Source organism: Nannobrachium achirus, assembly GCF_963921795.1.
Source record: "Nannobrachium achirus genome assembly, chromosome: 19".
In the NCBI taxonomy this organism is placed as follows: Eukaryota; Metazoa; Chordata; class Actinopteri; order Myctophiformes; family Myctophidae; genus Nannobrachium; species Nannobrachium achirus.
Window position 1 is genome coordinate 26,458,056 of NC_137826.1, and position 24,372 is coordinate 26,482,427.

The following is a 24,372-nucleotide window of genomic DNA, read 5'->3' on the forward strand; positions in this document are numbered from 1 at the left end:
TAAGGGTAAGTCACACCAAAGCCAAACTGTATTGTAATTTGTTGCTGTTGTTGAATGGACGTGCATTTTTTGCATGTTCTCCTTCTAATATTCCCATCATGTTCCATAGAAGAAGCAGATAGTTCTAGTCTACTATGCTATTCCCTTTGAAGCGGGACTATTTTCCAGGATGGCTAACAACCCTCAGAAGCCATGAAACAACATATGTGTTGTTTTGGTTTATGATGCTTGGTAACCAGCTAATTGTTCATGTGGGAGTGGGATGGAAGGAGGGGATCACCTAATCAGCCACGGCCTTTCAGTGAGAAATACTCACCGACAATTCAAACCTCAAGGCCGGGGTGAATGGATAGCGTATCAACTACATATTAATTGCAACGCCCCCAGTTTGTTTCTGATAGGAGACCTGTGACGCATGTCCTTTACCTTTCCTGCCCTTAATAATTCATCTATCCTTTTTTTTAACTCAAGCACTTACTCACAAAGCAAATCAAACAGCTGTTCATATAAAATAATCATATTAATTCAAATAAATCTGCAATTGCCAACAAATGATTCTAAGGACCAATTCTGAGCAGGAAACAGTACAACAGGTATTCATTAATCTAAAGGGCGAGGTCGCGCCATGTCTTGGCCATCTGGCCAGTGATGTATAACAGACTAGTTACCCATATATGGAGATCCATGTACTGTATATGGAGATATGCTGTGAGACCGAAACATGCTTACTCAGTTATTCGTTATGTGAAAGTCCTATGACGTCTATGACATCTGACATCATACATACAATCCCTTTTATGCCCATATATGGAGATCCATGTCTGTAGAACCAGCTACACAGATATGGGCTGTCTTGGCCATCTGTCTTGGCCATACCGGTATATGGATTCTGTTAGTGTGGTATGTGGCCGATGTGGCCTCCATATATGGGCATTCCCATATGAAGTCCTGTTAAAAATAACCAGTGAATACATACACAGTCCCATTAAAATGATGAGAACCATTATCATTTTGGGGTAATTATGTTATAAAAGCACTTGAACACTTGCCTACTCTACAGTGAAAGGAGAGGAAGAATAATAATGCAAGCTTGTGTGAGTTGAGGCCAGTCTGAAACCAGTAATACAGTGACTAAAAGGTGTGATGGATGAGTCCTCCTGACCTGAAAAAATGGACGTGAGTAGGGGTTGTTTTGACAGAAATATCAAATTACATTGGATGTGGTTCATCTGCACTGCCCTATTGATTGCTGGACTTATTGAAGGGGGGGATTACTATTCCACAGATTTCCACTTCACTGTCTAATCCCTGTGGTTTTGTATGGGAATCATTACTTCCTTTACATCTATATCTCTGTATTTTTTGCGCCTGAAGGTTGCAGTTTACCATGAGAAATGTCACAGCTTGTCCGCATGTAGACGGACTTGTACACATTTTTATGGTCTATGGGTTTGCCCCTCTGACATCATGCTCTGATGTCACTGTGATGTCAGGCACACATGGACGGATTAACCCCCGCGAGGGCCCCTGGCCGATAATTTTTTTAGGGCCCCCCCCCACTCCCCACCGTAACCCCTCCTCCCTCCCGACGCACACTATCCAGCTTGGATTTTAAGCCATGATGATCATCTGTGGACCAAGAAAGCACCTGTAGACAACAGAGGAGGGGCCCACACATTAGATTTTTGATTAAAATATACATTTAATTTTTGTAAATTGTCAATGACCACGCGGGCCAGTTCCCCCAAGGGCCCCTGAGAGCCAAGGGCCCCTGGCAACGGCCCCACCGGCCCAATGGTTAATACAGCCCTGAGGCACATCTTGTCCCTGTATCTGTGTATCTCTGAAGGTCACGCCTGCCATTGTGGTTCCCTTGGCACATCACTGTAACATCACAGGTGATATCACAGGTGACCTATGTAAAAGTCCATAAATGGATATTCCCCAGAATCCCTTTTATGCCCCATATATGAAGATCCCTGATGTCATCGATATATATCACTGGCCAGATGGCCAAGACATGGCCCATATCTGTGTGGCTGGTTCAGATAGGGATCTCCATGTATGGGCATAAAAGATATTGTATGTTGTGATGCCATGGGAACCACTCTAACAGAATCCCTTTTATGCCCATATAGATCCCTGATGTCATCAATATTAAGCCCACATCTAACAGGACTTCTTATGGGAATGCCCATATACTGTATGGATGAAGACAGCCCATATCTGTGTGGCTGGTTCAGACAGAGATCTCTGTGTAAGGGCATAAAAGGGATGTACTATATATAGTACATGGATCTCCATATTTGAATAAATGGTCCGATATACATCACTGGCCAGATGGCCATTATTGGCAGGGTCGCATGTCGCCCTGAGGCGTCTTACTAGTATGTGGAGAGGTGCAGTGCACCATCATCTTTGCCCCTCCCTTGATGAATTATAAATAAGCAATCGCCTGCCCCCCAAACAAGATAAGCTTGTTTTTTAATTCCTGTAGGACAGAGGTGTATCCAATGCAATCAAAGCAGATTTATCCCTCAGTAAGCTACACTGTAGATATCATGACATGGCTAAACTGAAAGGATGATTTGAGGATCTCTTATAGGCCCTAAGTGTTATTTTCAACATTTCATCTGGTAGTCAGCCAACATTTCAACAGATTTGGTTAATGTAGCCATGCAGGCAGAACCCTAAAATACATTTTTTTAATGAACATGGTGGTGTTTTTACTTTTAACTTCCTGATCAGTGATCACTGTTGCATTGCACTTTACTACGGCCTGTCATTTCTCTCCATCCTTCCCTTCAGCAAATAGAGGTTGCGCATGGTCGTTGCTATAGAAACGGAGGAGACTGAATGGTTAATTTAGGGGTGGAGCTACTGTAGCTGTCCAGATGGTAACACCCCCACCACCAACCACTACCACAGGTCTCCAGAGACCACCTTTAGAATCAGAGGGTATCGAGTTTATCACGTGGTCGGTCCCCAGCAAGGCGTGTCACTTGTCAGAGATGTGTTACAATTAAGGTCAAGGGTCTTAACCCAGCACCGTGTTTTATTCGTGACTTTGTGCTCACCAACAGGGATTACGGAAACATCATTAGGCCATTCTGCTCAGCAGAAGTCACGTGGATAAACGTAGGCCTATGCCTTTTTTTGTCCTTCCACAGAGACAGACTCTAATGTCGAATCATTATTACGCATTGTCCTCTGAAAAAATCTTTAGCATCCCTATCGATGCAGGAATGCAGGAAGCCATCTTGTGTAGAATGGGTATTCTTTTATGAACACTGGAGCAGCAGCGCCCCCAAGTGTTAAAAATTAAAAACATGAAAATTCAGACTGACGGTAGGCTATTAATTTATAGACTACGGCTTATATACACAGCTGAGTACAATATTTGTTTGCTGAGTATAAACATGTAGTAGCCTATATTATATATTAAAACAGCTAAAAGAGAATAAAGTGATATTGTGTTGTGTTCTGTTATTTTATTTTGTAGGCTTATTGTTGATTGATAGACTATAATTTATGTAAAGTAATACAAATAGTTTGTACTACTTTACATAAATCACATCACTTTGCAGATCACTAGTGATGTGCAAGTACGCAAAAGAGTAACACCCTATTGTGCATTTTAAACTGCATTCCACTTTTGATTCTAGTCTTCTTCCATGACTTTCTGACAACAGCTTATTTCTAGTGTGAGCTATTAGTGATGTCTTGTTTTACTGCCTTGAGACACTGCTTGTCGAAGCTCTGCTCCATATGATGACAATAAACTGGTTTAATTTAATTGTATTTAATTTTAGAACATAAGTTAAAATGTAGATTAAACAAAATACAGCATTTACATTTTCATGTGTGCAGCAAATGCATAGTATTTATGCTGGACCATTGGTTTATTTATATGTCTATTAAAGATGTATTATACATAATGACCATGCATAGGTCTACCATCGGTTTACTGATTGGAAAATCAATACATTCTTGCCATAAGACTTGTGCGCTTAAGAATTAACCAAAGATAAATACAATAAAAATAAAAACATGTTAGTACAACCCTTTTTACAAACAATCTATACACTTGCAGTCTTTATACAGTTCACGAAATTGTCCACCATGGAACACAGGGCTAACCTTGTAAGGGAGATTTTAATATCATTAAATATATATCATCATATTAAGTTTATAAAAACCGGGACAAGACAACGCTCCACACGTCCCAGACTCTTCTCCCATCTGGCTCCCAAACATCAGAATGAACTCCCCTGTCCCCAGTGCAATTAGAACTGCAGACTCACACCCAAACTTGCGCCGTAATCTTAAGTCTCACCTCTTCAGACTCCACCTTAGCCCATAGTGCTTGCCCTAGCCTCAACGACCTAGCAGCAGGGGCGTCACACCAAATTCTGGGCCCTGGGTACAAGGATTCACTGCGGGCCCCCCATGAATGTTAACTATTGAAAATAGCAGATATATAAGCTCACAGCGCGGCACTGCGAGCTTGTATATCTGCTATTTTTGAAAAATCGTGAAAATGTGTGCAAGAAACCTATATGTCAAAGACCCCCAAGATGATATGTATTTGGCCACGGACCCCGATCTCAAAATATTTAGTTCCAGGGACCCCCAGAAGCTAAATTTGAGTTCGAAATGTTCGCTTAAAAAATACATTCAAAGATTTTCACACATTTTCACAACTTTTCAAAAATAGCAGATATACAAGCTCGCAGCCGCACTGTGAGCTTGTATATCTGCTATTTTTCAATAGATAAAGTTATTAGGGCCCCTCCACCTTGGGCCCCAGTAACTCAGTCCCACTTTCCTACCCCTTCATGACGCCCCTGCCTAGCAGGCTTATGCAAAGGCTAAAATGTAATTAGATATCATGTTATGTAGACTGATGCCAGGTCAGTAGTTGACCTAGCATCCTATAGTGTGTAGGCTATACTGTAGTTTCAACGTACAGATTATTGTACAGATATTCTACTGTTAGACTGATGCCTCTTGGTTTACCTAAGGCTATGATCCTTACTATTTATATGCATTTGATGTATTACCTTGTGTTGTCCTTGCTTATTGTAAATCGCTCTGGATTAAGATTGTCTGCTAAATTGTAAATTGTAAAAAAAATAATGTTGCTCTTCTTGGCAACATCCCACTAGTTGTATGTTAATAGCAGCAACACACTGAAAACATGCTCTCCATATTTGTTCATCGTTATCACACAGTTTATCGGTAGCACATTGAACCTACTTTCTTTTCTAATTTCCTTTGTTAGATTGCATTCAGAACTCCTTTTTTTTCTTTTTTTCTTTTTTGCATTCAGAACTCCTAAGTATTAGTGTTAAAGTTAATGTAAGAGAAGTTATTGTCTTGTCTGGGATTGAGATTGAAATTGTAGTGTCCAACACGGTTCCTTTGGTAGTGGAAGCAAATTAAACCAACAATAAAGCAGAGAGCTAAACCTACGCCCAGAATGCAGAAACCCACCAGATGAAGAGTATTCAGTCCATCTTCAATTGAATCTGCAACAACATATAATGTCATAAACATGTGGTGAAGGTGGTATACATTATACATTTCATTGTCTCCACCAGCCGAAGGCTGAGGGAGAGTATGTTTTCCCCTCCGTCCGTGTGTCCGTGCGTCCGTCCGTCCGTCCGTCCGTGCGTCCGTGCGTCCGTGCGTCCGTGCGTCCTCGCAGTTTGTGAGCGCCAAATCTCAGTCACCGTTGGCCCGGTCGCTGCCAAAGTGAGCACACACATTCCCTGGATGCCAATCTAGAACCTCTGCCCTAAATTTTTCAAATGGGCCTTTTCTAGCGCCAACTAGTGGCCGATGTTTGCTAAACACATTTCTGTGCACTACTCTTACAGATTTTGTCCAAAAATCCTACAAATCGGTAGGCAATATCTCGACAGTCATGTGATCGACACGGATCTGTCCGATTTTGCATATTCCATCCTGATTGGCTAAGATTGGCTTCCAAAGTTTGTGGGATTGAGCCGTTTTGAACAAAATGCCTCAAATCACAAACGCAAAGTGCAATTATCATGAAATCGCGCACACACGTTCCCCACTAGGCCGAGGAAGAAATGCCACTTAATTTTTTTTTAATCAGCCTCATGGTGGCGCTATAACAGCCCGATTTGTGGTTTTACCTATAACTCCACCGATCAGTTTCAAACTTTGTAAGCGCACTCCCTAGAGGCTAAGGATAAACCTTTGCCCTGCATTTTTCACATCAGCCTTTTATAGCGCCACCTTTGGCCTGACTTATGTAAAACACATTTTTGGATATTACTCCTTGAGATTTTATCCAAAAATCATGCAAATCGGTACACAGTATCTCTATAGTCATGTGATCACGTCCGATCCGTCTGATATTTCACATTCCATCCTGATTGGCTAATATTAGCTTCCAAAGTTTGCAGGATTGCTCCGTTTTTGAACAAAATGCCTCAAATCATCAACGCAGCTTGCGATTACCGTGACATTTGCCACACATATTCCCACTAGGTCAAGGAACAAATGCTACCTTTTTAACATTGTCCTGTTATAGCGCCACCAGCAGGTAGACTTTAGAAAAACACATTTTTGGAACACAATGCTTGAAATCATGCATGCAGCGTCCGATTGCCATGAAAGATCTAAGGTGAAGAACATATGCCACCCTTTTTACATTCGCCTATTATACAGTAGCACCACCAGGACGCACGGCCTGGTGGAGACCTGTGCTCGGAAGAGCACTGCTTCTAGTTTTATATATTTTATATTTCAGGAGAGACATTTTACTTATGCTGATCAATGACCGAGGAACTGAACAAAATAAATGACTCTTACCAGGAGTCATCAATATGTCTGTGTACACAGACAAATGTGTCTTGGCCTTGACATAACAATATAATGATCTTATTTTGATAAGACCCTGAATCTCTCAGTCTCCAGGTTTTCCTCAGAATATGTATGACACTGATTTATTGTCTCCACCAGCCGAAGGCTGAGGGAGAGTATGTTTTCCCCTCCGTCCGTCCGTCCGTCCGTCCGTCCGTGCGTCCGTGCGTCCGTCCGTGCGTGCGTCCGTGCGTCCTCGCAGTTTGTGAACAGCTAATCTCAGTCACCGTTGGCCCGATCGCTGCCAAACTGAGCACACACACTCCCTGGGTGCCAATCTAGAACCTCTGCCCCACATTTTTAGAATCAGCCTCATGGTGGCGCTATAACAGGCCGATTTGTGTGGCCTGGTTGTTACCAGCTAATCTCCGGCGCCGTTGGCCCGATCGCTGCCAAACTGAGCACACACACTCCCTGGATGCTAATTCAGAACCTCTGCCCCACATTTTTTAAATCAGCCTCATGGTGGCGCTATAACAGGCCGATTTGTGTGGCCTGGTGGAGACCTGTGCTCGGAAGAGCACTGCTTCTAGTTACATTTTGTTACACATACATTTGCTATACCTTTTAAGTTTTCAAAAATAACAGTGGTTCTCAAAGTGGGTTCCATGGACCGCCAGGGGTCCTTGAGGGGGTTTAGTGTCCCCAGCAGTTTAAAAGGATATTCAAAAACTAGAAGCAGTGCTCTTCCGAGCACAGGTCTCCACCAGGCCGTGCGTCCTGGTGGTGCTACTGTATAATTAATAGGCCAATGTAAAGGGTGGCATATGTTCTTCACCTTAGATCTTTCATGGCAATCGGACGCTGCATGCATGATTTCAAGCATTGTGTTCCAAAAATGTGTTTTGCTAAAGTCTACCTGCTGGTGGCGCTATAACAGGACAATGTTAAAAAGGTAGCATTTGTTCCTTGACCTAGTGGGAATATGTGTGGCAAATGTCACGGTAATCGCAAGCTGCGTTGATGATTTGAGGCATTTTGTTCAAAAACGGAGCAATCCTGCAAACTTTGGAAGCTAATATTAGCCAATCAGGATGGAATATGAAATATCAGACGGATCGGACTTGATCACATGACTATAGAGATACTGTGTACCGATTTGCATGATTTTTGGATAACAAAAATGGAGTAATATCCAAAAATGTGTTTTACATAAGTCGGCCCAAAGGTGGCGCTATAAAAGGCTGATGTGAAAAATGCAGGGCAAAGGTTTATCCTTAGCCTCTAGGGAGTGCGCTTACAAAGTTTGAAACTGATCGATGGAGTTATAGGTAAAACCACAAATCGGGCTGTTATAGCGCCACCATGAGGCTGATTAAAAAATAATTAAGTGGCATTTCTTCCTCGGCCTAGTGGGAACGTGTGTGCGCGATTTCATGATAATTGCACTTTGCGTTTGTGATTTGAGGCATTTTGTTCAAAACGGCTCAATCCACAAACTTTGGAAGCCAATCTTAGCCAATCAGGATGGAATATGCAAAATCGGACAGATCCGTGTCGATCACATAACTGTCGAGATATTGCCTACCGATTTGTAGGATTTTTGGACAAAATCTGTAACAGTAGTGCACAGAAATGTGTTTAGCAAACATCGGCCACTAGTTGGCGCTAGAAAAGGCCCATTTGAAAAATGTAGGGCAGAGGTTCTAGATTGGCATCCAGGGAATGTGTGTGCTCACTTTGGCAGCGACCGGGCCAACGGCGACTGAGATTTGGCGCTCACAAACTGCGAGGACGCACGGACGGACGGACGCACGGACGGACGCACGGACGGAGAGGAAAACATACTCTCCCCCATGCCTTCGGCTGGTGGAGACAACAACAACGGGTAGTGGTGAGACGCTTGTAGATCTGCTATTTTCAAATCCTTTTGAAAAATCTTTAAATGTAACACAAATCTTCTCTTATGGGGGTCCGCAGCCAAATACATATACATCTGGACTGGAGCCTTGATATGAAAACCATTGAGAACCACTGAACCAGAGTAATCTTCAACATTAAGTAAGAGCACTTACCGGTACCTTCATTTACACTGGATAATCGGAATAAAGGTCCACCGGAGCCACGAGCTCTTCCAATTGTGTTGGACCGCCTCAGTGTTCTTGCACTTCCAGGGCAGTCCTGAGTGGAACGTATAACCATTTGACTTTAGTGACAGGTAAGCAAATGCAGTTAAATCATCTTTTATTTGTCACCCGTGGTCCATCGCTTCGCCTATCAGTCAGAGAATGGCAGGATATACAGTATATTCATGCACAACTGTAAATGTACTTACTGGCACACAAGTCCCAGATCCCATCTGTACACAGATCTGGACCTCACAGTGCACGTAGATGACATTCAAGTTGACAATGGTGAATATCGGTACAGATAGACGAGATGTACTGGAGTTCCCATTTTCCAAAACGACTGTGTAGGGGACTGGACAGCTGAGAAGCAGAAATTAGCAATTGATGCTTTTTATTTACGCAATCTATGCAAGATTAAAACATTAATTCAATATAAACATTGTAATGATATCTAATGCAGCCTTGCCCTGTTCACTCAACAGTCCATAATAACCCAGAAGATATTCAGGTAAGTATCAGCAGACCTGTTGTCAAAGAAGATGTATCTTGTGGTGTCTGCAGGGTTGCTGTTTGGGGTGGCCCAGCAGTTGTTGATGACCACTTTGATCATCTCTGCTGTGGTATTGAGGCTGACTTGCACCACCACCACGTCCTCACGGGACAGACTGTAGTTCTGAGGCAGGGGTGTGGTGCCGTTCATCAGCTGCAACGTCACCTGGAATGCTCCTGATCCCATGACGCCTCCTGTGAGCGTGTCATGTCTGAAGCACAGTATATTAATTGCTTAATACAGGGTTCCCACACATTTTTACCAGTTTATTTCCAAAACTTTTCCAAAACATTTCCAGAATATTTAACCCAATTTCCAGGACTATATAACAATAATTCAGCTCAATAACAGGTCGCTTACTCCTATGCGCAATGCCCAAAGACAGGTAGTGTATGCCAGTGGTTCTCAACTTTTTCAGGCCGTTACCCCCGAAATAATCATGTTTTAACTGGGGACCCTGACGAGCACTAAGAGTTGAGGAATTTTGTATAACACGGTTCTATTATAGAAAGATCTACATGCTCACAACGCCTCGCGTTGCGAGGCGTTGTGAGCATGTAGATCGGCTATTTTCACAATTTCTGCCTCTAATATTTGACAATTTGTCCCATGTTTAATTTGTCATTTCAGAGGTATTAACAAAATCAATAACCAAAGACAATGCATAGCTTTTTTTCCAGGACCTTCCAGGACCCTTGATAAATTCCAAAACCTTTCCAGTACTGGAAAAATATTTGCCTAATTTCAAAATATTTCCAGGAATTTCATGACCGTGGGAACCCTGACAGTATATTAATTGCTTAATATAATTGTTGATGATATAGTTGATGCTCTGATGAAGGCTCATAGGCGAAACGTGTGGAAACGTGAGTCCTCCATTGATTTAAGTTTTGGATGTGCTATACCTTTTGGGGATTTTTACAATTCCTACTTTTTATATATACTGACATTTTAGTCTGGCACTCCACTGAGAAACCCTGTTATTGATGCGCAACCTCTCTTTTTCTATTTAGGATAAAGTTGAATTTGCCCAGAACAGGAGGTTTGTAACTTAATGCATGCTATAGAGGGTATGCGTGTGACATCATCATCATACCAGGAAGTTATGCAGTTTTGCCTACTGAGTGGCAAAACAACTACTTTCTGGCCTTGACAGCCCATACACCAAACAGAAAAGTCCTATCTGATTGCATTAAACGATGTTAAACGATGTTAAACTCACTTTTCCACTCACTTTGCCACTCGATTGCCACTCGATTTGTCCATTCACTTTATGCATTCGCATACCCTCTATACACACACTGCTGTGTGTACTGTGGCTCAATAACACACCCCTTGTTGTTTTACGTTTATTCTGTACATGCACAATTAAAAAAATATATATATAATTTTAACTTAACATTTAAAATGAATGTCTTGCCAAACATATTCCTGATTATTGCCAAAGGCTCATTACTGAAAACGGAATGAAATGTAGCCTACCTAATACCTATATTAGTTGAACACCTGGCAACGCTGAGCAGCACTAGTATTGTCAGTAAAACTGAAGAACTGTGTACACATGGTAACTATGGCACCAAGCATTGCTTACCCCATGGATCCATTGCTTGTGGAGAGAAGGATGCTTGTCAGAAAGATACACGTGACTGGAACCTGCAGTTCTAATTTGGGGACCAGCACTCTGCCATCAACAGTCTGTGCGTCCATGCTGTTGAACAGAGTTACCCGTACAGTGTAGTGGCTCTCATTCTGAGATTCAAAGTCAAACACAAAAAGGTTTTGCTTATTTCTCTTATTTCTTATATCAAGCACAGATACGTTGTAGAATGTTACATAGAACATTATTTAATCTCATCTTGCTATGTACGTTTGTATAGTGTATCCTGGCTGCCAAAGACCAATCAACAAATAAAGTTAAAGGGGCCACACTATAAATTTCACATTTTTAATTTTTTGTCTTGTTTTTGGTCCCCCCCCCCCCCCCCCCCCCCCCTTGCCTTTTCAGTGATTTTCTGAATGGGTGTGTCTGAACGGTACTCTTTTGAAATCCATATCAAAGGGGGCTCATTTCCAATTTTAGCCCAAAGACAGCATTTGAAATGGCTTGGAATCAGAGACAGACAGTACATGAAATCTGAGTGGTTGTTTAGGCTAAAACCTGTATAAAACCGTATTATGGACCAATATTTATATAAAATATTTTTAAAAGCATGGTGGGGCCCCTTTAATGGATCAGGAGATTCAAACTGGGTGCTTACATGCTGACGGTATGTGTTGCACCCATCCCATGGCACGGTCAACTTGACATGTGTGGCATCGCCTCCACTGACGCCACACTCCTTCAAGCCAAGGTAGAGGGCATTGACACTGATCTGCTCATTCTCCAGAAACTCCCTGGCCACAGACACAGTGATGGCAGTAACTCGGCACTGGACTGAGATGGCGTCTGTGTTGACCACCAGCCTTGCTGGAGGGGGTGCCTGACTGGCGCTGGCATCTGTGGTGGTGGTGATAATATGGACAGTTGTGGTGGTAGTGGCTGTGGTCACTGCCAGGACAGTAGTTGTAGTCTCAGCCTGCGTGGTTGTGGGCTCTGATGATGGGGGTGTTGTGAGGATGGTTGGGGCTGGCATTTGAGAGAAAGCTGTGGCACTAACTGGAAACATGGTTGAGGTTGTTAGCATTTGTGTGGATGTCTCAAGTGTTGTCGTGATAGCTGTCCAACAAGGAAAAAAACATACTCAGGTTACACAAAATGTATTTGTAATTATTTTCATTACACAATATGAACACCTGAGGTGGTCTTATACCCTGTGTAATTAAAACCCTACAAAATAAATCGAGCTGACTAAATGTCCATTACAGAGGTAAGACTACCTTGACATTCTCGTCCGGGCTGGGCAAGGTTGAGGTCGGTAAGACCATCCTGACAGAAACAGTTATAGGAGCCTCTGATGTTTTCGCATGTGGCCCATTGGGAGCAGTCATGTTGTCCTCTGGTACACTCATCCAAATCTGTCAGAGGAATGAATCATACTGTCAAAAATAATTCCAACCACTTCTTTACAGTGACCCTAAAGATAAATATAAGTTGATTCTGATTCTGAGTGAAAAAGATTCCAAAAGCCACTATCACAGAAAGAATAGTTGAGAGATATACGTACCATTTACACTTATACTGTTTTCATCTACCGTGTATACTGAGCTGTTTTTCAGGGAGGATATCACAGCTGTGGACACATTGTCCATATCGATGTCAGTGTTGAAGATGATGGTGAAGTTCACCACCACACTGCCTTGTGACAAGCTCATGATCTCAATTCTAACCTCACCAGAGTCAACCATTGCCTTTATGTCTTCAGAGAGAGACTGGTAAATCTGACATGACAAAAAAATAAAAAATAAAAAAGAATCACCAATCAGAATCAGTCAGAATGGAAGTGGATGGAGGAAGGAATATACAAAGATACATGGATTTCCTAATACACAGCATCAACAACATTTGCCTTCTACTATACTATAAATTGTGTCGCAGTTGCACAGTTATAGTAGAAGTGACTTCATTTGTAGAGCTACATGCCTTCATGCTCACCAGAAAACATCCAATCTATAAGCTCACAAAGCATCACATAGGTCTATCTAAATTAAGCATTACATGTTGATTCAATGAGCATAGAAAAGGAATTGCCCTTCTAACGTGCGTAGGCTACCTCTTGCTTAATAGTCGTTGTGAGGTTTCGGTAGGATTCACTGCTGGAGTTCAGCAGTTCATTGGTAAAATGAATGTTGGTGAGTCGAGCGGTTGCTTCAAGGGTCAGGGCAGCTGTGAAGAAAACATTTACAGTGTAATAAATATTCAATTTCAACTGCAGATCACTGTCTTAACTCTTCAGTATAATTCACATGTGAGAATGTGCTGCCCAATATAAAGCTTCTATTATTTCCAGGGTTGTGTGTTTGACTTTAGCGATCAGCTTTCAGTTAAACGGTGCAAAGATCTTACCTGTCTTGACAAACGCATGGCTACCTTTCCCTTGACTTCCACAGGCAAGAGGGATTACAGTGACATTGTACGACACCGCCGGTTGCAGTCCTCTCACCTCCCAGGAGGTCTGATCGGTCTGCCACTGACTAATGACCTCTGAGTCCCGTCTCAGAACAACCAAGTAGGTTTGGTTGCTCTGAAGTGGCCCGGACCAGGTCACAGAAAAAGATGTGCCACTGACGTTTGAGGACTGCAAGTTGGAGAGATATGGAGGAGCTGGAAGGTGATGGCGGAGGACAGGGGGTGGGGGGTGGAAAAGGCAAACAGTAAAGGAATATATAATATCTCAGACAGAAGTACACTTGGAATTTAAGTAACTAAGTAACTTTGGGAACCAAACGTAGGTTTAGGCATAGTTTTACTTAGGTTATGTTTAGGTAGTGTCGACTGTTCCGAGGTCTTTGACATGACAAGGCTGGGGATTGAACTCTAACCTTCCAGTCTCAGGGTGGACACTTTAACCACAAGGTCACTGAGCTTGTTACTTAGAAGTTAGTCAGTTGCTCTGACAAACTGACTGGTCAGATTTCTATGCTTTTCTGAACATTTATTGTACTAAAGTTTAGGAGAGATTGCTTTAGGATTAGGACCCAAAGCAATGCATGATATCCACTAGGCTAATTATTATTCTAGTCTAAATTAGATTAAAACGTGCATCTAAAGACTCAGGGAGGAAAATGTACTTCTGTTTAAATATACAGTATATACATTTTATGATTAATTTTTTACCCTTATCTGAGCACTTTTAAGCACTCAATTGTGGAATTCAAACAATAATTTGCTTGTGAGGTGTGGTTGCATTGTTATAATGTAAAAGTTTGGTGTTGTCAATCAGTATACTTTAAGAAAATTAAAAAAATACACGCACAGTATGTTATAATATAAAAATATCTACACACGCACGCACGCACGCACGCACGCACGCACGCACGCACGCACGCACGCACGCACGCACGCACGCACGCACGCACACACACACACACACACACACACACACACACACACACACACACACACACACACACACACACACACACACACAGAAACAAAGTACATCATATACCTGTATACATACAGTACTGTACATACATGCATGTACATAAATAATACTTACAGCATGTGGGTACATTGTGAGTATAAGGTGCAGCACTCCTCTGCTGTTGAGTATTTGATGAATAATAGTCACCAGCATTAGTACTCTGAGTGAAACTCTGAGTACTACCAGCATCCATAGTAGTCTGAGTATTACCAGTGTTCATAGTGCTCTGAATACTACCAGCATTCATACTATTCTGAGTACTACCAGTGTTCATAGTATTCAGAGCTATAGACACAGCTATAAACCCTTCTTGGACCAGCTCAGGATCTGTGGTGCTACTTTCTGTAGGGTCGTATGTAACATGGGAGGTTGGTTGTATAGCTGGAATAGAGGTGGGCATCGTGACAGTAGTGGAGGGTGCAGGGGACTGTCTGGAGATGGTGGTGGTCTCATGCGGTATAACTGGAAAAAGAGAAAGGCCAAAGTTCATCATTTACTTCATGTCATTATCCTCGGCAAGGAAGATCTACAAGTACACAACGCCTCACTCTGCGAGATCTACAAGCACACAATCTACAAGCACTAGATTGTGTGCTTGTAGATCTGCCTATATACTGTATATACTTCATTGTACTAGTTAGGCTTGAGAAGTCGACTTCAATGTGTCACATTTATGTTCTTCTTGGCACTGTCTTTTCAAAACTGAAGGCTTGCATCTTTTGCTGAATGCTACGAAGAAATGTTATTGTGATAACAATGTTTCAATCCCTCATAGTTCTTAAAATACGATGTCTTTGGAGCATTCATAAAGCTTTGCAAGCCTTCATTTTTGTATTTAACTTCGGTACCTTGCAGTTTGGCTCTGTAACAAAGAAAGCTGCGTGTATCACATACATACTTTTATTTGTTGACTAATGAATGATTAACCCTGTTCTAAACTTCACACTATGACCTGATTTGACCCTAATATTAACCCCATCACCCTAACCCTAAATCCAAGACCCTAAATGTCTGATACTACAACACCAGACCTTTGACCCCACAAGGCTAATTTCCTCTAGTTTTACTATCTTTGTGGTGACGTTTGCCCCCCATAAAGTTTTTAAAACACACACACACACACACACACACACACACACACACACACACACACACACACACACACACACACACACACACACACACACACACACTTGCATACTCGCATACAGGCACACAATTTGACCTTGACAATGTGCTCCAATGTGGCTTGGATCAGCGTCCATGTATCCTTGCAGACAGGCGCAGTAGTAGGAGCCCACTGTGTTGTTACAAATGGCTTGAGGGGAGCAGTTACGCAGACTAATGACTGCACACTCGTCCACATCTGCATTGAAAGTTAAGACATAATCGATTTTCTTATATACACCATGTTACTTTAGACTAGAGCTGACTATATATATTAGACTAGAGCACAACACACAAGTGCTAAACAATGAACACAATTAAGACAATGTAACAATTAAAATTGCAATAAACAAAAGTAATAAATAAAAGGTAATGGCATTAAAAACATGAAAAGTACATGTCAAACTTTATGACAGATGTACTGTACTAGAGGTTCGCGGCGCTATGCGCCGCTCACATCTACGCCCCCTCGCCTCGTTGTTAACGTGAAAAGCTCATATGGCTAAAAAAAAAGTTTAAAAAAAAAAAAAGTTTTTTGAAAAAAAAAAAGTTTTTTGAAAAAAAAATGTTTTTTGAAAAAAGAAAAAAGTAAAAAAAAAAAAAAAAAAAAATTTTTGGGGGGGGGAACTATTGTGGCGGAACTATTGTGCCGCAGCACGTTTCCGGTCGGACATATTTGACGGCCGGACGCACTTCCGGTGAAGAACTCCGCGAATTAAAAAGAGTAACGTTACGTTGCTGTAATGGGATGTACATACATGAAGATTATGTTAATGTGATCGGGACTCGTGCCTAAGTGATGGAATGTACTGGAATGTGGACAGTAGTGCTATTGACTATGCAAACGTGAGTACATCATTTGTTTAGCTAACTGTTAGCCTGGCGTTGACTCTACGTCAGCACGTATGGCGCTGGTGTGACGTGAGGACGTCGGCACGTGTGCCACGTGATCAGTCCTAGCCAATTGGACTGCTTTGGGTCGTCTGTGTGTCGAATGCACCGTTCTGTCAGTTTCAAATTGTATATAGAGATAAGAAACAGAAAAAATGGTTTGGTTTGGCTTTTAAAGTGTGTGTGCGTGTGTGTGCATGCGTGCGTGCGTGTGTTTGTGTGTGTGTGTGTGTGTGTGTGTGTGTGTGTGTGTGTGTGTGTACTTGCACTTGAACTTGTGTGGAACAATTGATATCTTTTGTGTGCATGTGCATGGCAATGTGCATTGTGAAATGATGATTAGTTTCCACTGTTGCAGGAAACACATCACGGAGAACTGCCAAAAAAAAGAAGAAGAAAAAAAGACATGCAGCAGTGGGAAACTGTCACTGTGGTGCGACTGAGTCATTTTTCCTGAATATGTTCTCTGCAACATGAGTCAAAAACAGCTACAAAACCTCTCTTTCTAAAAAAGGACCAGCTATCTACAGAAGCGTATGGAAATCAAACAGTCAATCAAACAGTCACCTCACCTTCCACCATTATAGATATAATTTCCTCTATGTTCCTGAGGAGAGGACGCAACTTTGACTTGGTGTTGGACAGTGAAAGTGTGCTGTTAGATTGAATCAGGAGCGTGGAGGCTGTTCTGAAGTGATCCACAGGCCATGAGCTGATGTAGTGAACAGAGACATCAGAGGAGTCCATCGCTCCTGTCAGCTGATAGAGGAACAACATAAGGACGGATACCACTTAAACAATTTTCAAAGCATCTGTGCCCGATTATCGTTATTGTTGTGTCACCAGAATTATTATTTCTTTTCAAATCTTTTTATTCAGGTTTTCAATTAAATAGAACCCAAGGGCGAGTAAACAGTCTCAGGTTGCGTACATCACATTAGGGAGCATATACTGTATTATGAGAATGAGAACCCCTTCCCCTATCCCCCCTCCCCCCATCATAATTATTATTAGTATTATAATAATTAGGCTACTATTATTATTAGTGGTAGTAGCACTAACTAATATACCATTGCGTGCAGCAATCGTGTGTGGTTCAAGAGCCCTCGCTCCATTGAAAGTTTCTGGAAGTCTGTCTTCACTGTAACGGTCACATTGAAGCGCCATCCACCATTCCTCGAATAGTACGACAATCCTGAAAAAGACATCAGGGACGGCATTTAGCTTGGCCCAATGAGGAAAGAAATACCAACAGCCAATTTGAATGGATACTAACTTGAAGGGTCATAGCAGTTAGAGACGCGTGATTTCTGGCAACATTTTTGCCATCCTGGACAGTCTAGATCAGACTCACAGTCTTCGTAACTGGACGGCAAAGGTTCAGTGTTGGAGCATGACCCTGGCTTTGCAGTGTATTCCATACTTCTGTTCAGAGCTTTATTCAAAAGACATAAAGCAGGCCAACAGTTATCACAGAGATGTTCCTAGGAGGAGTACAGTCCCTGAGTTCCTATTTGGTGTTCTTGTCACCATGACTGCTATCATTACAGTGATTGCTTTAACTCTTATCATTCATACAATAAAAATCACACCCGTGTGAAGTGGAGCTGTGTGTGTGTGTGTGTGTGTGTGTGTGTGTGTGTGTGTGTGTGTGTGTGTGTGTGTATTGCAGTTGATGCTCAGGGCAGGCTAGACTCAACGGCACCTCTCTGGTCACCCAGGATCATGTGTACCGATTTTTGTGACATTTGACGAAAATATGTAGGAAAAGGAGCAAAAAGTGTGTTTTGGAGAAAATTCAAGATGGCGGAAAATCTATCCTGACGCAAATGGGCGTGGCCTATATGGGGAGATGCGTCTTGACCCAAGGAATCCAGGGGAAAAATAATTTTAATTTTTCGACCTACGGTTCAAGAGTTACGAGACAAGTAGGCCGTTATAGCGCCACCATGAGGCAGAGTGGAAATGCTTTTGGGGATTCGTTGAGTATGCCACCCCCGACCTGTGGTTGAAATTCAGTGTTGACTGGACCTTTTGTTTGTGATTTATGGCTATTGTTTGCAAAACGGGCCCCTCCCGCTAACTTTGGAAGCCCGTTACGAACGAACGGAATGGACTATCGCAATATCCCTTGAGTATGTTCATTGCATAGGTTCATAGATCATGTGTACCGGTTTTTAAGACATTTGAAGAAAATATGTAGGAAAAGGAACAAAAAGTGTGTTTTGGAGAAAATTCAAAATGGCGGAAAATCTATCCTGGCGCAAATGGGCGTGGCCTATATCGGGAGATGCGTCTTGACCCAGGGAATCCAGGGTAAAAATAATTTTAATTTTCCGACCTACGGTTCAACAGTTATAGGCCAAAACGTAAACTGGGCTGTTATAGCGCCACCATGAGGCCAAATGACACAATTATTTTTTATTTAATCCTTGAAATCATTATGAACCTCCTCTCCAAGTCTTGAAACTGTAGCCCCTATGGTTTGCGAGAGACAAATAATTGAATGTGAGTTTTTGCGATTCCCATTATAAGTCAATGGGAAAAATTAATTCACTAATAAATTAATATCAATTAAACTATTGAACCTTTCTCTTAGCAAGTTACTAGCCCACCATTCCCGAGTAAGCCGGTCGATTTGACATATGGCGCGAGTGTGTGGTGGCAAAACTGTGGGACTAGTAGCGTGCCGAAGTTTAGGAAGTTCAGGCTACATACAGACACACACACAGACCCACACGGCCACGTATAGGGAGCCTGTGCTTCACACAGCTCCAAAAATAAAAAAATACACATACATATGGGTCTGTGTTAGTGTAAAACTATTATGTTCATGCACTCGGTTTAAAACACTCACGTCGAGCACAGTAGCTGGTGACTTGCTCAAAGCCATCACAGCATCTTTTAACCTCTTCAGTGACCGTCTTGTACTCAGTCTGAGAGATCATTTTATAAAGTGTAACTTCACATGTCTTCCATGGCAACCACCCACCACAGGGTCTTCTCACAGAGTAGGGCACTCTATGTGTCACTAGGGAACTCACTATCCTTGTTTCATTGCCGGCACATAGATGATAGCCAGTCCTAGACAACTCATATCCTAGAACAGAACAGTATTTTATCAAAGAATGTCTGGTCTAGTTTTCTAGGTTCAGTCTATAGCAATTGTAATAGCTAACTAATCCATGAAGACATTAACTAAACTAAATTAATATGCATGTGAATAGAAAGATAAGCAAAACATCATATACAGTACATAAATAGCCATTATAACTATCCACATGTCATCTTAAACGGACATCTATCCAGAGGCCTACCTTCAAATAGAATGTTGTGTCCTCTACAGAGGTCCAAAAGGACCACAGCCACACAAGAGAGTGTCCACCTCATTTTGTAAAGATAAGACTCTCCGTAGTGCATTGTACGTTCACATTGTACAGTACATGCATATTCCTGCTTGAGGTTTTGGAAACTATACACAGAATGTACTGTACCTGTTGAATCCTCTATGGTGCTCTCATTCTCCTCCTCCCCTAGCTACCACTGTCTCATAGCAGCGAGAGGATAAGGCAATGAAGAAGCCTGTATACAGGTGCTTTAGATGGAAGTAGAGCTCAATACATTGTCTAATATAGAATCACACGACAGGTACAGTATGTGTGTGTTTTCGTTTTTTACAGAGACGATCTATACTATGGCCCCACCTTTTTTCCATCTACACCAAACTTCCCGAAAATAGTAGATCTACAAGCACCATAATAAATAATGTGCGCTGTGTGCTGTATTTTCTTCTAACACAACAGCATAGTAAGGCAATATACTTGTAGATTATAGAACAGAGGGCATATATGTTTGGCAACAGGAAGTTACAATTTGAGTCATGGCTGTGTCAACGGTGGTAAACATGTTTGTGACGTGAGAGGAGGTAAAATCTGAGCAGGGATGAGTTAAGTTCACTCTCCCTGAAGACTTGGTTGCCATACTTGTAACCATGGCAGTGCTTGTTAGGATCTCTACTGTCTGTCTACGCTATTAGCATCAGGTGCACACTAAACCGTGAGTGTTAATTTAACTGTGAGAGTGTACAAATAGACTCTTTCAGGTTTATTGCGACCGTAGGTCGCACTTACTACAGAAAGCTGCTCGAGGTGTCCGTGCGTCCGTCCGTCAGTCAGTCCGTCACACCTCACACGTCACACTTTTGCCCTGCTCATATCTCGGCCACCGTTGGCCCGATCCATGCCAAAATTTACACACAAACTCCTTGCCTGCCAAACTACAACCTCCAAGGACCCCCAGAGTTCCAGGGACCCCCAGGTCCCTGGGGGACCCCCAGGTGTAAAAAAAATACCAAATGTGCAAAAATTACCAAATGACCACCCCAACGGGGCTGCTCACGGGGAATTCCCGGGGACCACCCACTCCTGGTGCTCCAGAACGGATGCAAAAGTGGTGGCGCCCCCAGTGGAGGACCCCCTGCCACTGCAGCTCACATAAAATGCTGTAACTCGGGCTAGGAGCGTCCGGGAGAGCCGGGGCCGGTACCTAATCGTCCGCCAAGGCAACGCGGACACCCCACCCCTCATTTCTCACATGGCCCTCTTCTAGCGCCACCTACAGGCCGATTTTTAAAACACATTTTTGGCCACTGCTCCTACAGTTTTGGCCCTCAAATCACGGAAATCACTACACAGTATGTCTACACTCATGTCATCAACATGGATCCGGAAGTTTTTGGAAAAACAAATTTTTGCCCTATTTGTGGAGATAAGTGACCTACGGTCGCTTATCTCCCGATTAGGGAGTCTTACTGGTTTGTACACTATCAGAGTAAAATTAGCACTGAGAACTTTACTCTGTACATGACATTCTCCTCTCCACACTCTCATTATCATTATTATCTCATTATAATTGCAGTGCAGATGAAGACATTATGACATCTTGCTGTTAAGGTGCATTGTTATGTTTTACATTCGAAAAATAATATTTTTCCTAATGGGAAAGCACTTAGGATATGTGCTTTCCATGTATGCTTTATTGCGTGTATTTATATGATAGACTTTATGGTATTCCCTGATGTTAATCTCATTTAAGTCTCAAACCTGGTTGATTACTCTTGTATTCTAATGTGCTGTGAAATGAGCCTGGTTAAGTGGCTTCTGTCATCAGTGAAAACTAATTATGTTTTGAAGCACCGAGGCATGAAGGGAGGCAGACCTATTAGCCTTGACTTCAGCTCCACCCCCATTTTCTATTCAAGTTCAAAGTTTGGGTCCCTCCTGAAAACATCCTCCTGTGTCTTCCTTCCTGTGCTGTTTCCTTAAAGGCTTTCCTCAATGTAAACTTTATTATCATTGTGATATATGCACTATTATAATTATTATTACTAGACAGTCGGGAATGATTAAAGTCGGGAATGATGCAAGAATGATGCAAGTCAGAATGCAATTAGATGATGCAAGCAAATTTACTCCTGCTCTGATGTACTCATTATACCCATTGTCAGATCCACGCGCATCACGTATTGCTTCGCACCACCACTTTAGTTTGCTTCCTTCACCTATGAACACGGCTCTGATACTTTCTGTTCCATTGCATACGCTGCCACACCCAAGTGATGCAGCACAAAGTGAAGCTCTGCCAATCTCAGCCACACCAACTCAAAACGGCCAAAGACGGATTCTGTTCGGCGGTTCCCGACATTCGGTCGTGTTGGAAGTCACCATTATTACAGAAATATATACTGCATGCTATGCTGAACGTAATCCACTTAGTGTCATCTTTTCAAAATGCATATTTACCGTACAGTTTGTGTTTGTATGCTTATTTCGCAATACCTATTGCGCAATCCTCTGTAGAGTGAGTTTGTCATCATGGTCACAAGAGTATCGGGTTTCAAGAGGGAAGGGGGGGGTTAGAGAGAGAGAGAGAGGAGAGAGAGAAGAGAGAGAGAGAGAAAGAGAGAGAGAGAGAGAGAGAGAGAGAGAGAGAGAGAGGTACAGTAAGATACAGTAGATTACAGTACAGTAAGATACAGTACAGCAAGGTACAGCATAGTACAGTACAATACGGTACAGCAAGGTACAGTAGAGTACAGCAAAGTACAGTACAATACGGTACAGCAAGGTACAGTAGAGTACAGCAAAGTACAGTACAATACGGTACAGTCAGGTACAGTAGAGTAAGATACAGTAGATTACAGTACAGTAAGATACAGTACAGCAAGGTACAGCATAGTACAGTACAATACGGTACAGCAAGGTACAGTAGAGTACAGCAAAGTACAGTACAATACGGTACAGCAAGGTACAGTAGAGTACAGCAAAGTACAGTACAATACGGTACAGTCAGGTACAGTAGAGTAAAGCAAAGTACAGTAAGGTAAGGTAAAGTAGAGTACAGTACAATACGGTACAGTAAGATACAGTAGATTACAGTACAGTAAGATACAGTACAGCAAGGTACAGCATAGTACAGTACAATACGGTACAGCAAGGTACAGTAGAGTACAGCAAAGTACAGTACAATACGGTACAGCAAGGTACAGTAGAGTACAGCAAAGTACAGTACAATACGGTACAGTCAGGTACAGTAGAGTAAAGCAAAGTACAGTAAGGTAAAGTAGAGTACAGTGCAATACGGTACAGTACAGTACAGTACAGTACAGTACAGCAAAGTACAGTACAGTACAATACGGTACAGTCAGGTACAGTAGAGTAAAGCAAAGTACAGTAAGGTAAAGTAGAGTACAGTGCAATACGGTACAGTACAGTACAGTACAGTACAGCAAAGTACAGTACAGTACAGTACAATACGGTACAGTCAGGTACAGTAGTGTACAGCAAAGTACAGTAAGGTAAAGTAGAGTACAGTAGAGTACAGCAAAGTACAGTAAGGTAAAGTAGAGTACAGTAGAGTACAGCAAAGTACAGTAAGGTAAAGTAGAGCACAGTAGAGTACAGGACAGTAAGGTAAAGTAGAGTACAGTAGAGTACATTAAAGTACAGTACAGTAAGGTAAAGTAGAGTACAGTAGAGTACATTAAAGTACAGTAAGGTAAAGTAAGGTACAGTAGAGTACATTAAAGTACAGGACAGTAAGGTAAAGTAGAGTACAGTAGAGTACATTAAAGTACATTAATGTACAAAGTACAATACAGTAAGGTACAGTAGAGTACAGTACAGTAAGGTACAGTAGAGTACATTAAAGTACAGTACAGTAAGGTACAGTAGAGTACATTAAAGTACAGTACAGTAAGGTACAGTAGAGTACATTAAAGTACAGTACAGTAAGGTACAGTAGAGTACAGTAGAGTACAGTAAAGTACAGTACAGTAGAGTACAGTAAAGTACAGTACAGTAAGTGGATGGATGGATGTGGATGGATGCATGGATGGATGGATGGATGGATGGATGGATGGATGGATGGATGTGGATGGATGGATCGATGGATGGATGGATGGATCGATGCATGGATGTGGATGGATGGATGGATGGATGGATGCATGGATGGATGGATGGATGGATGCGAATGGATGGATGTGGATGGATGGATGTGGATGGGTGGATGGATGTGGATGGATGGATGGATGGATGTGGATGGATGTGGATGGATGGATGGATGGATGGACAGACAGACAGACAGATGGATGGATGGATGTGGATGGATGGATGGATGTGGATGGATGGATGCATGGATGGATGTGGATGGA

At 42.2% G+C, this 24,372-nt stretch overlaps 1 protein-coding gene across 1 annotated transcript; it reads right to left on the minus strand.

Annotated features, from left to right (window-relative positions):
- Positions 1 to 2,919: 2,919 nt before the first annotated feature.
- On the minus strand, positions 2,920 to 20,051 carry umodl1 (uromodulin-like 1; the record flags this gene model as incomplete). Its single annotated transcript, XM_080749357.1, has 13 exons — positions 2,920 to 2,943; positions 9,176 to 9,329; positions 9,494 to 9,730; positions 11,111 to 11,268; positions 11,778 to 12,175; positions 12,684 to 12,897; positions 13,230 to 13,342; positions 13,523 to 13,700; positions 15,797 to 15,969; positions 17,234 to 17,420; positions 17,732 to 17,856; positions 19,519 to 19,761; positions 19,979 to 20,051. The coding sequence occupies 13 exons, from the start codon at positions 20,049 to 20,051 to the stop codon at positions 2,920 to 2,922; spliced, it is 2,277 nt and encodes a 758-aa protein (XP_080605483.1).
- Positions 20,052 to 24,372: the final 4,321 nt, after the last annotated feature.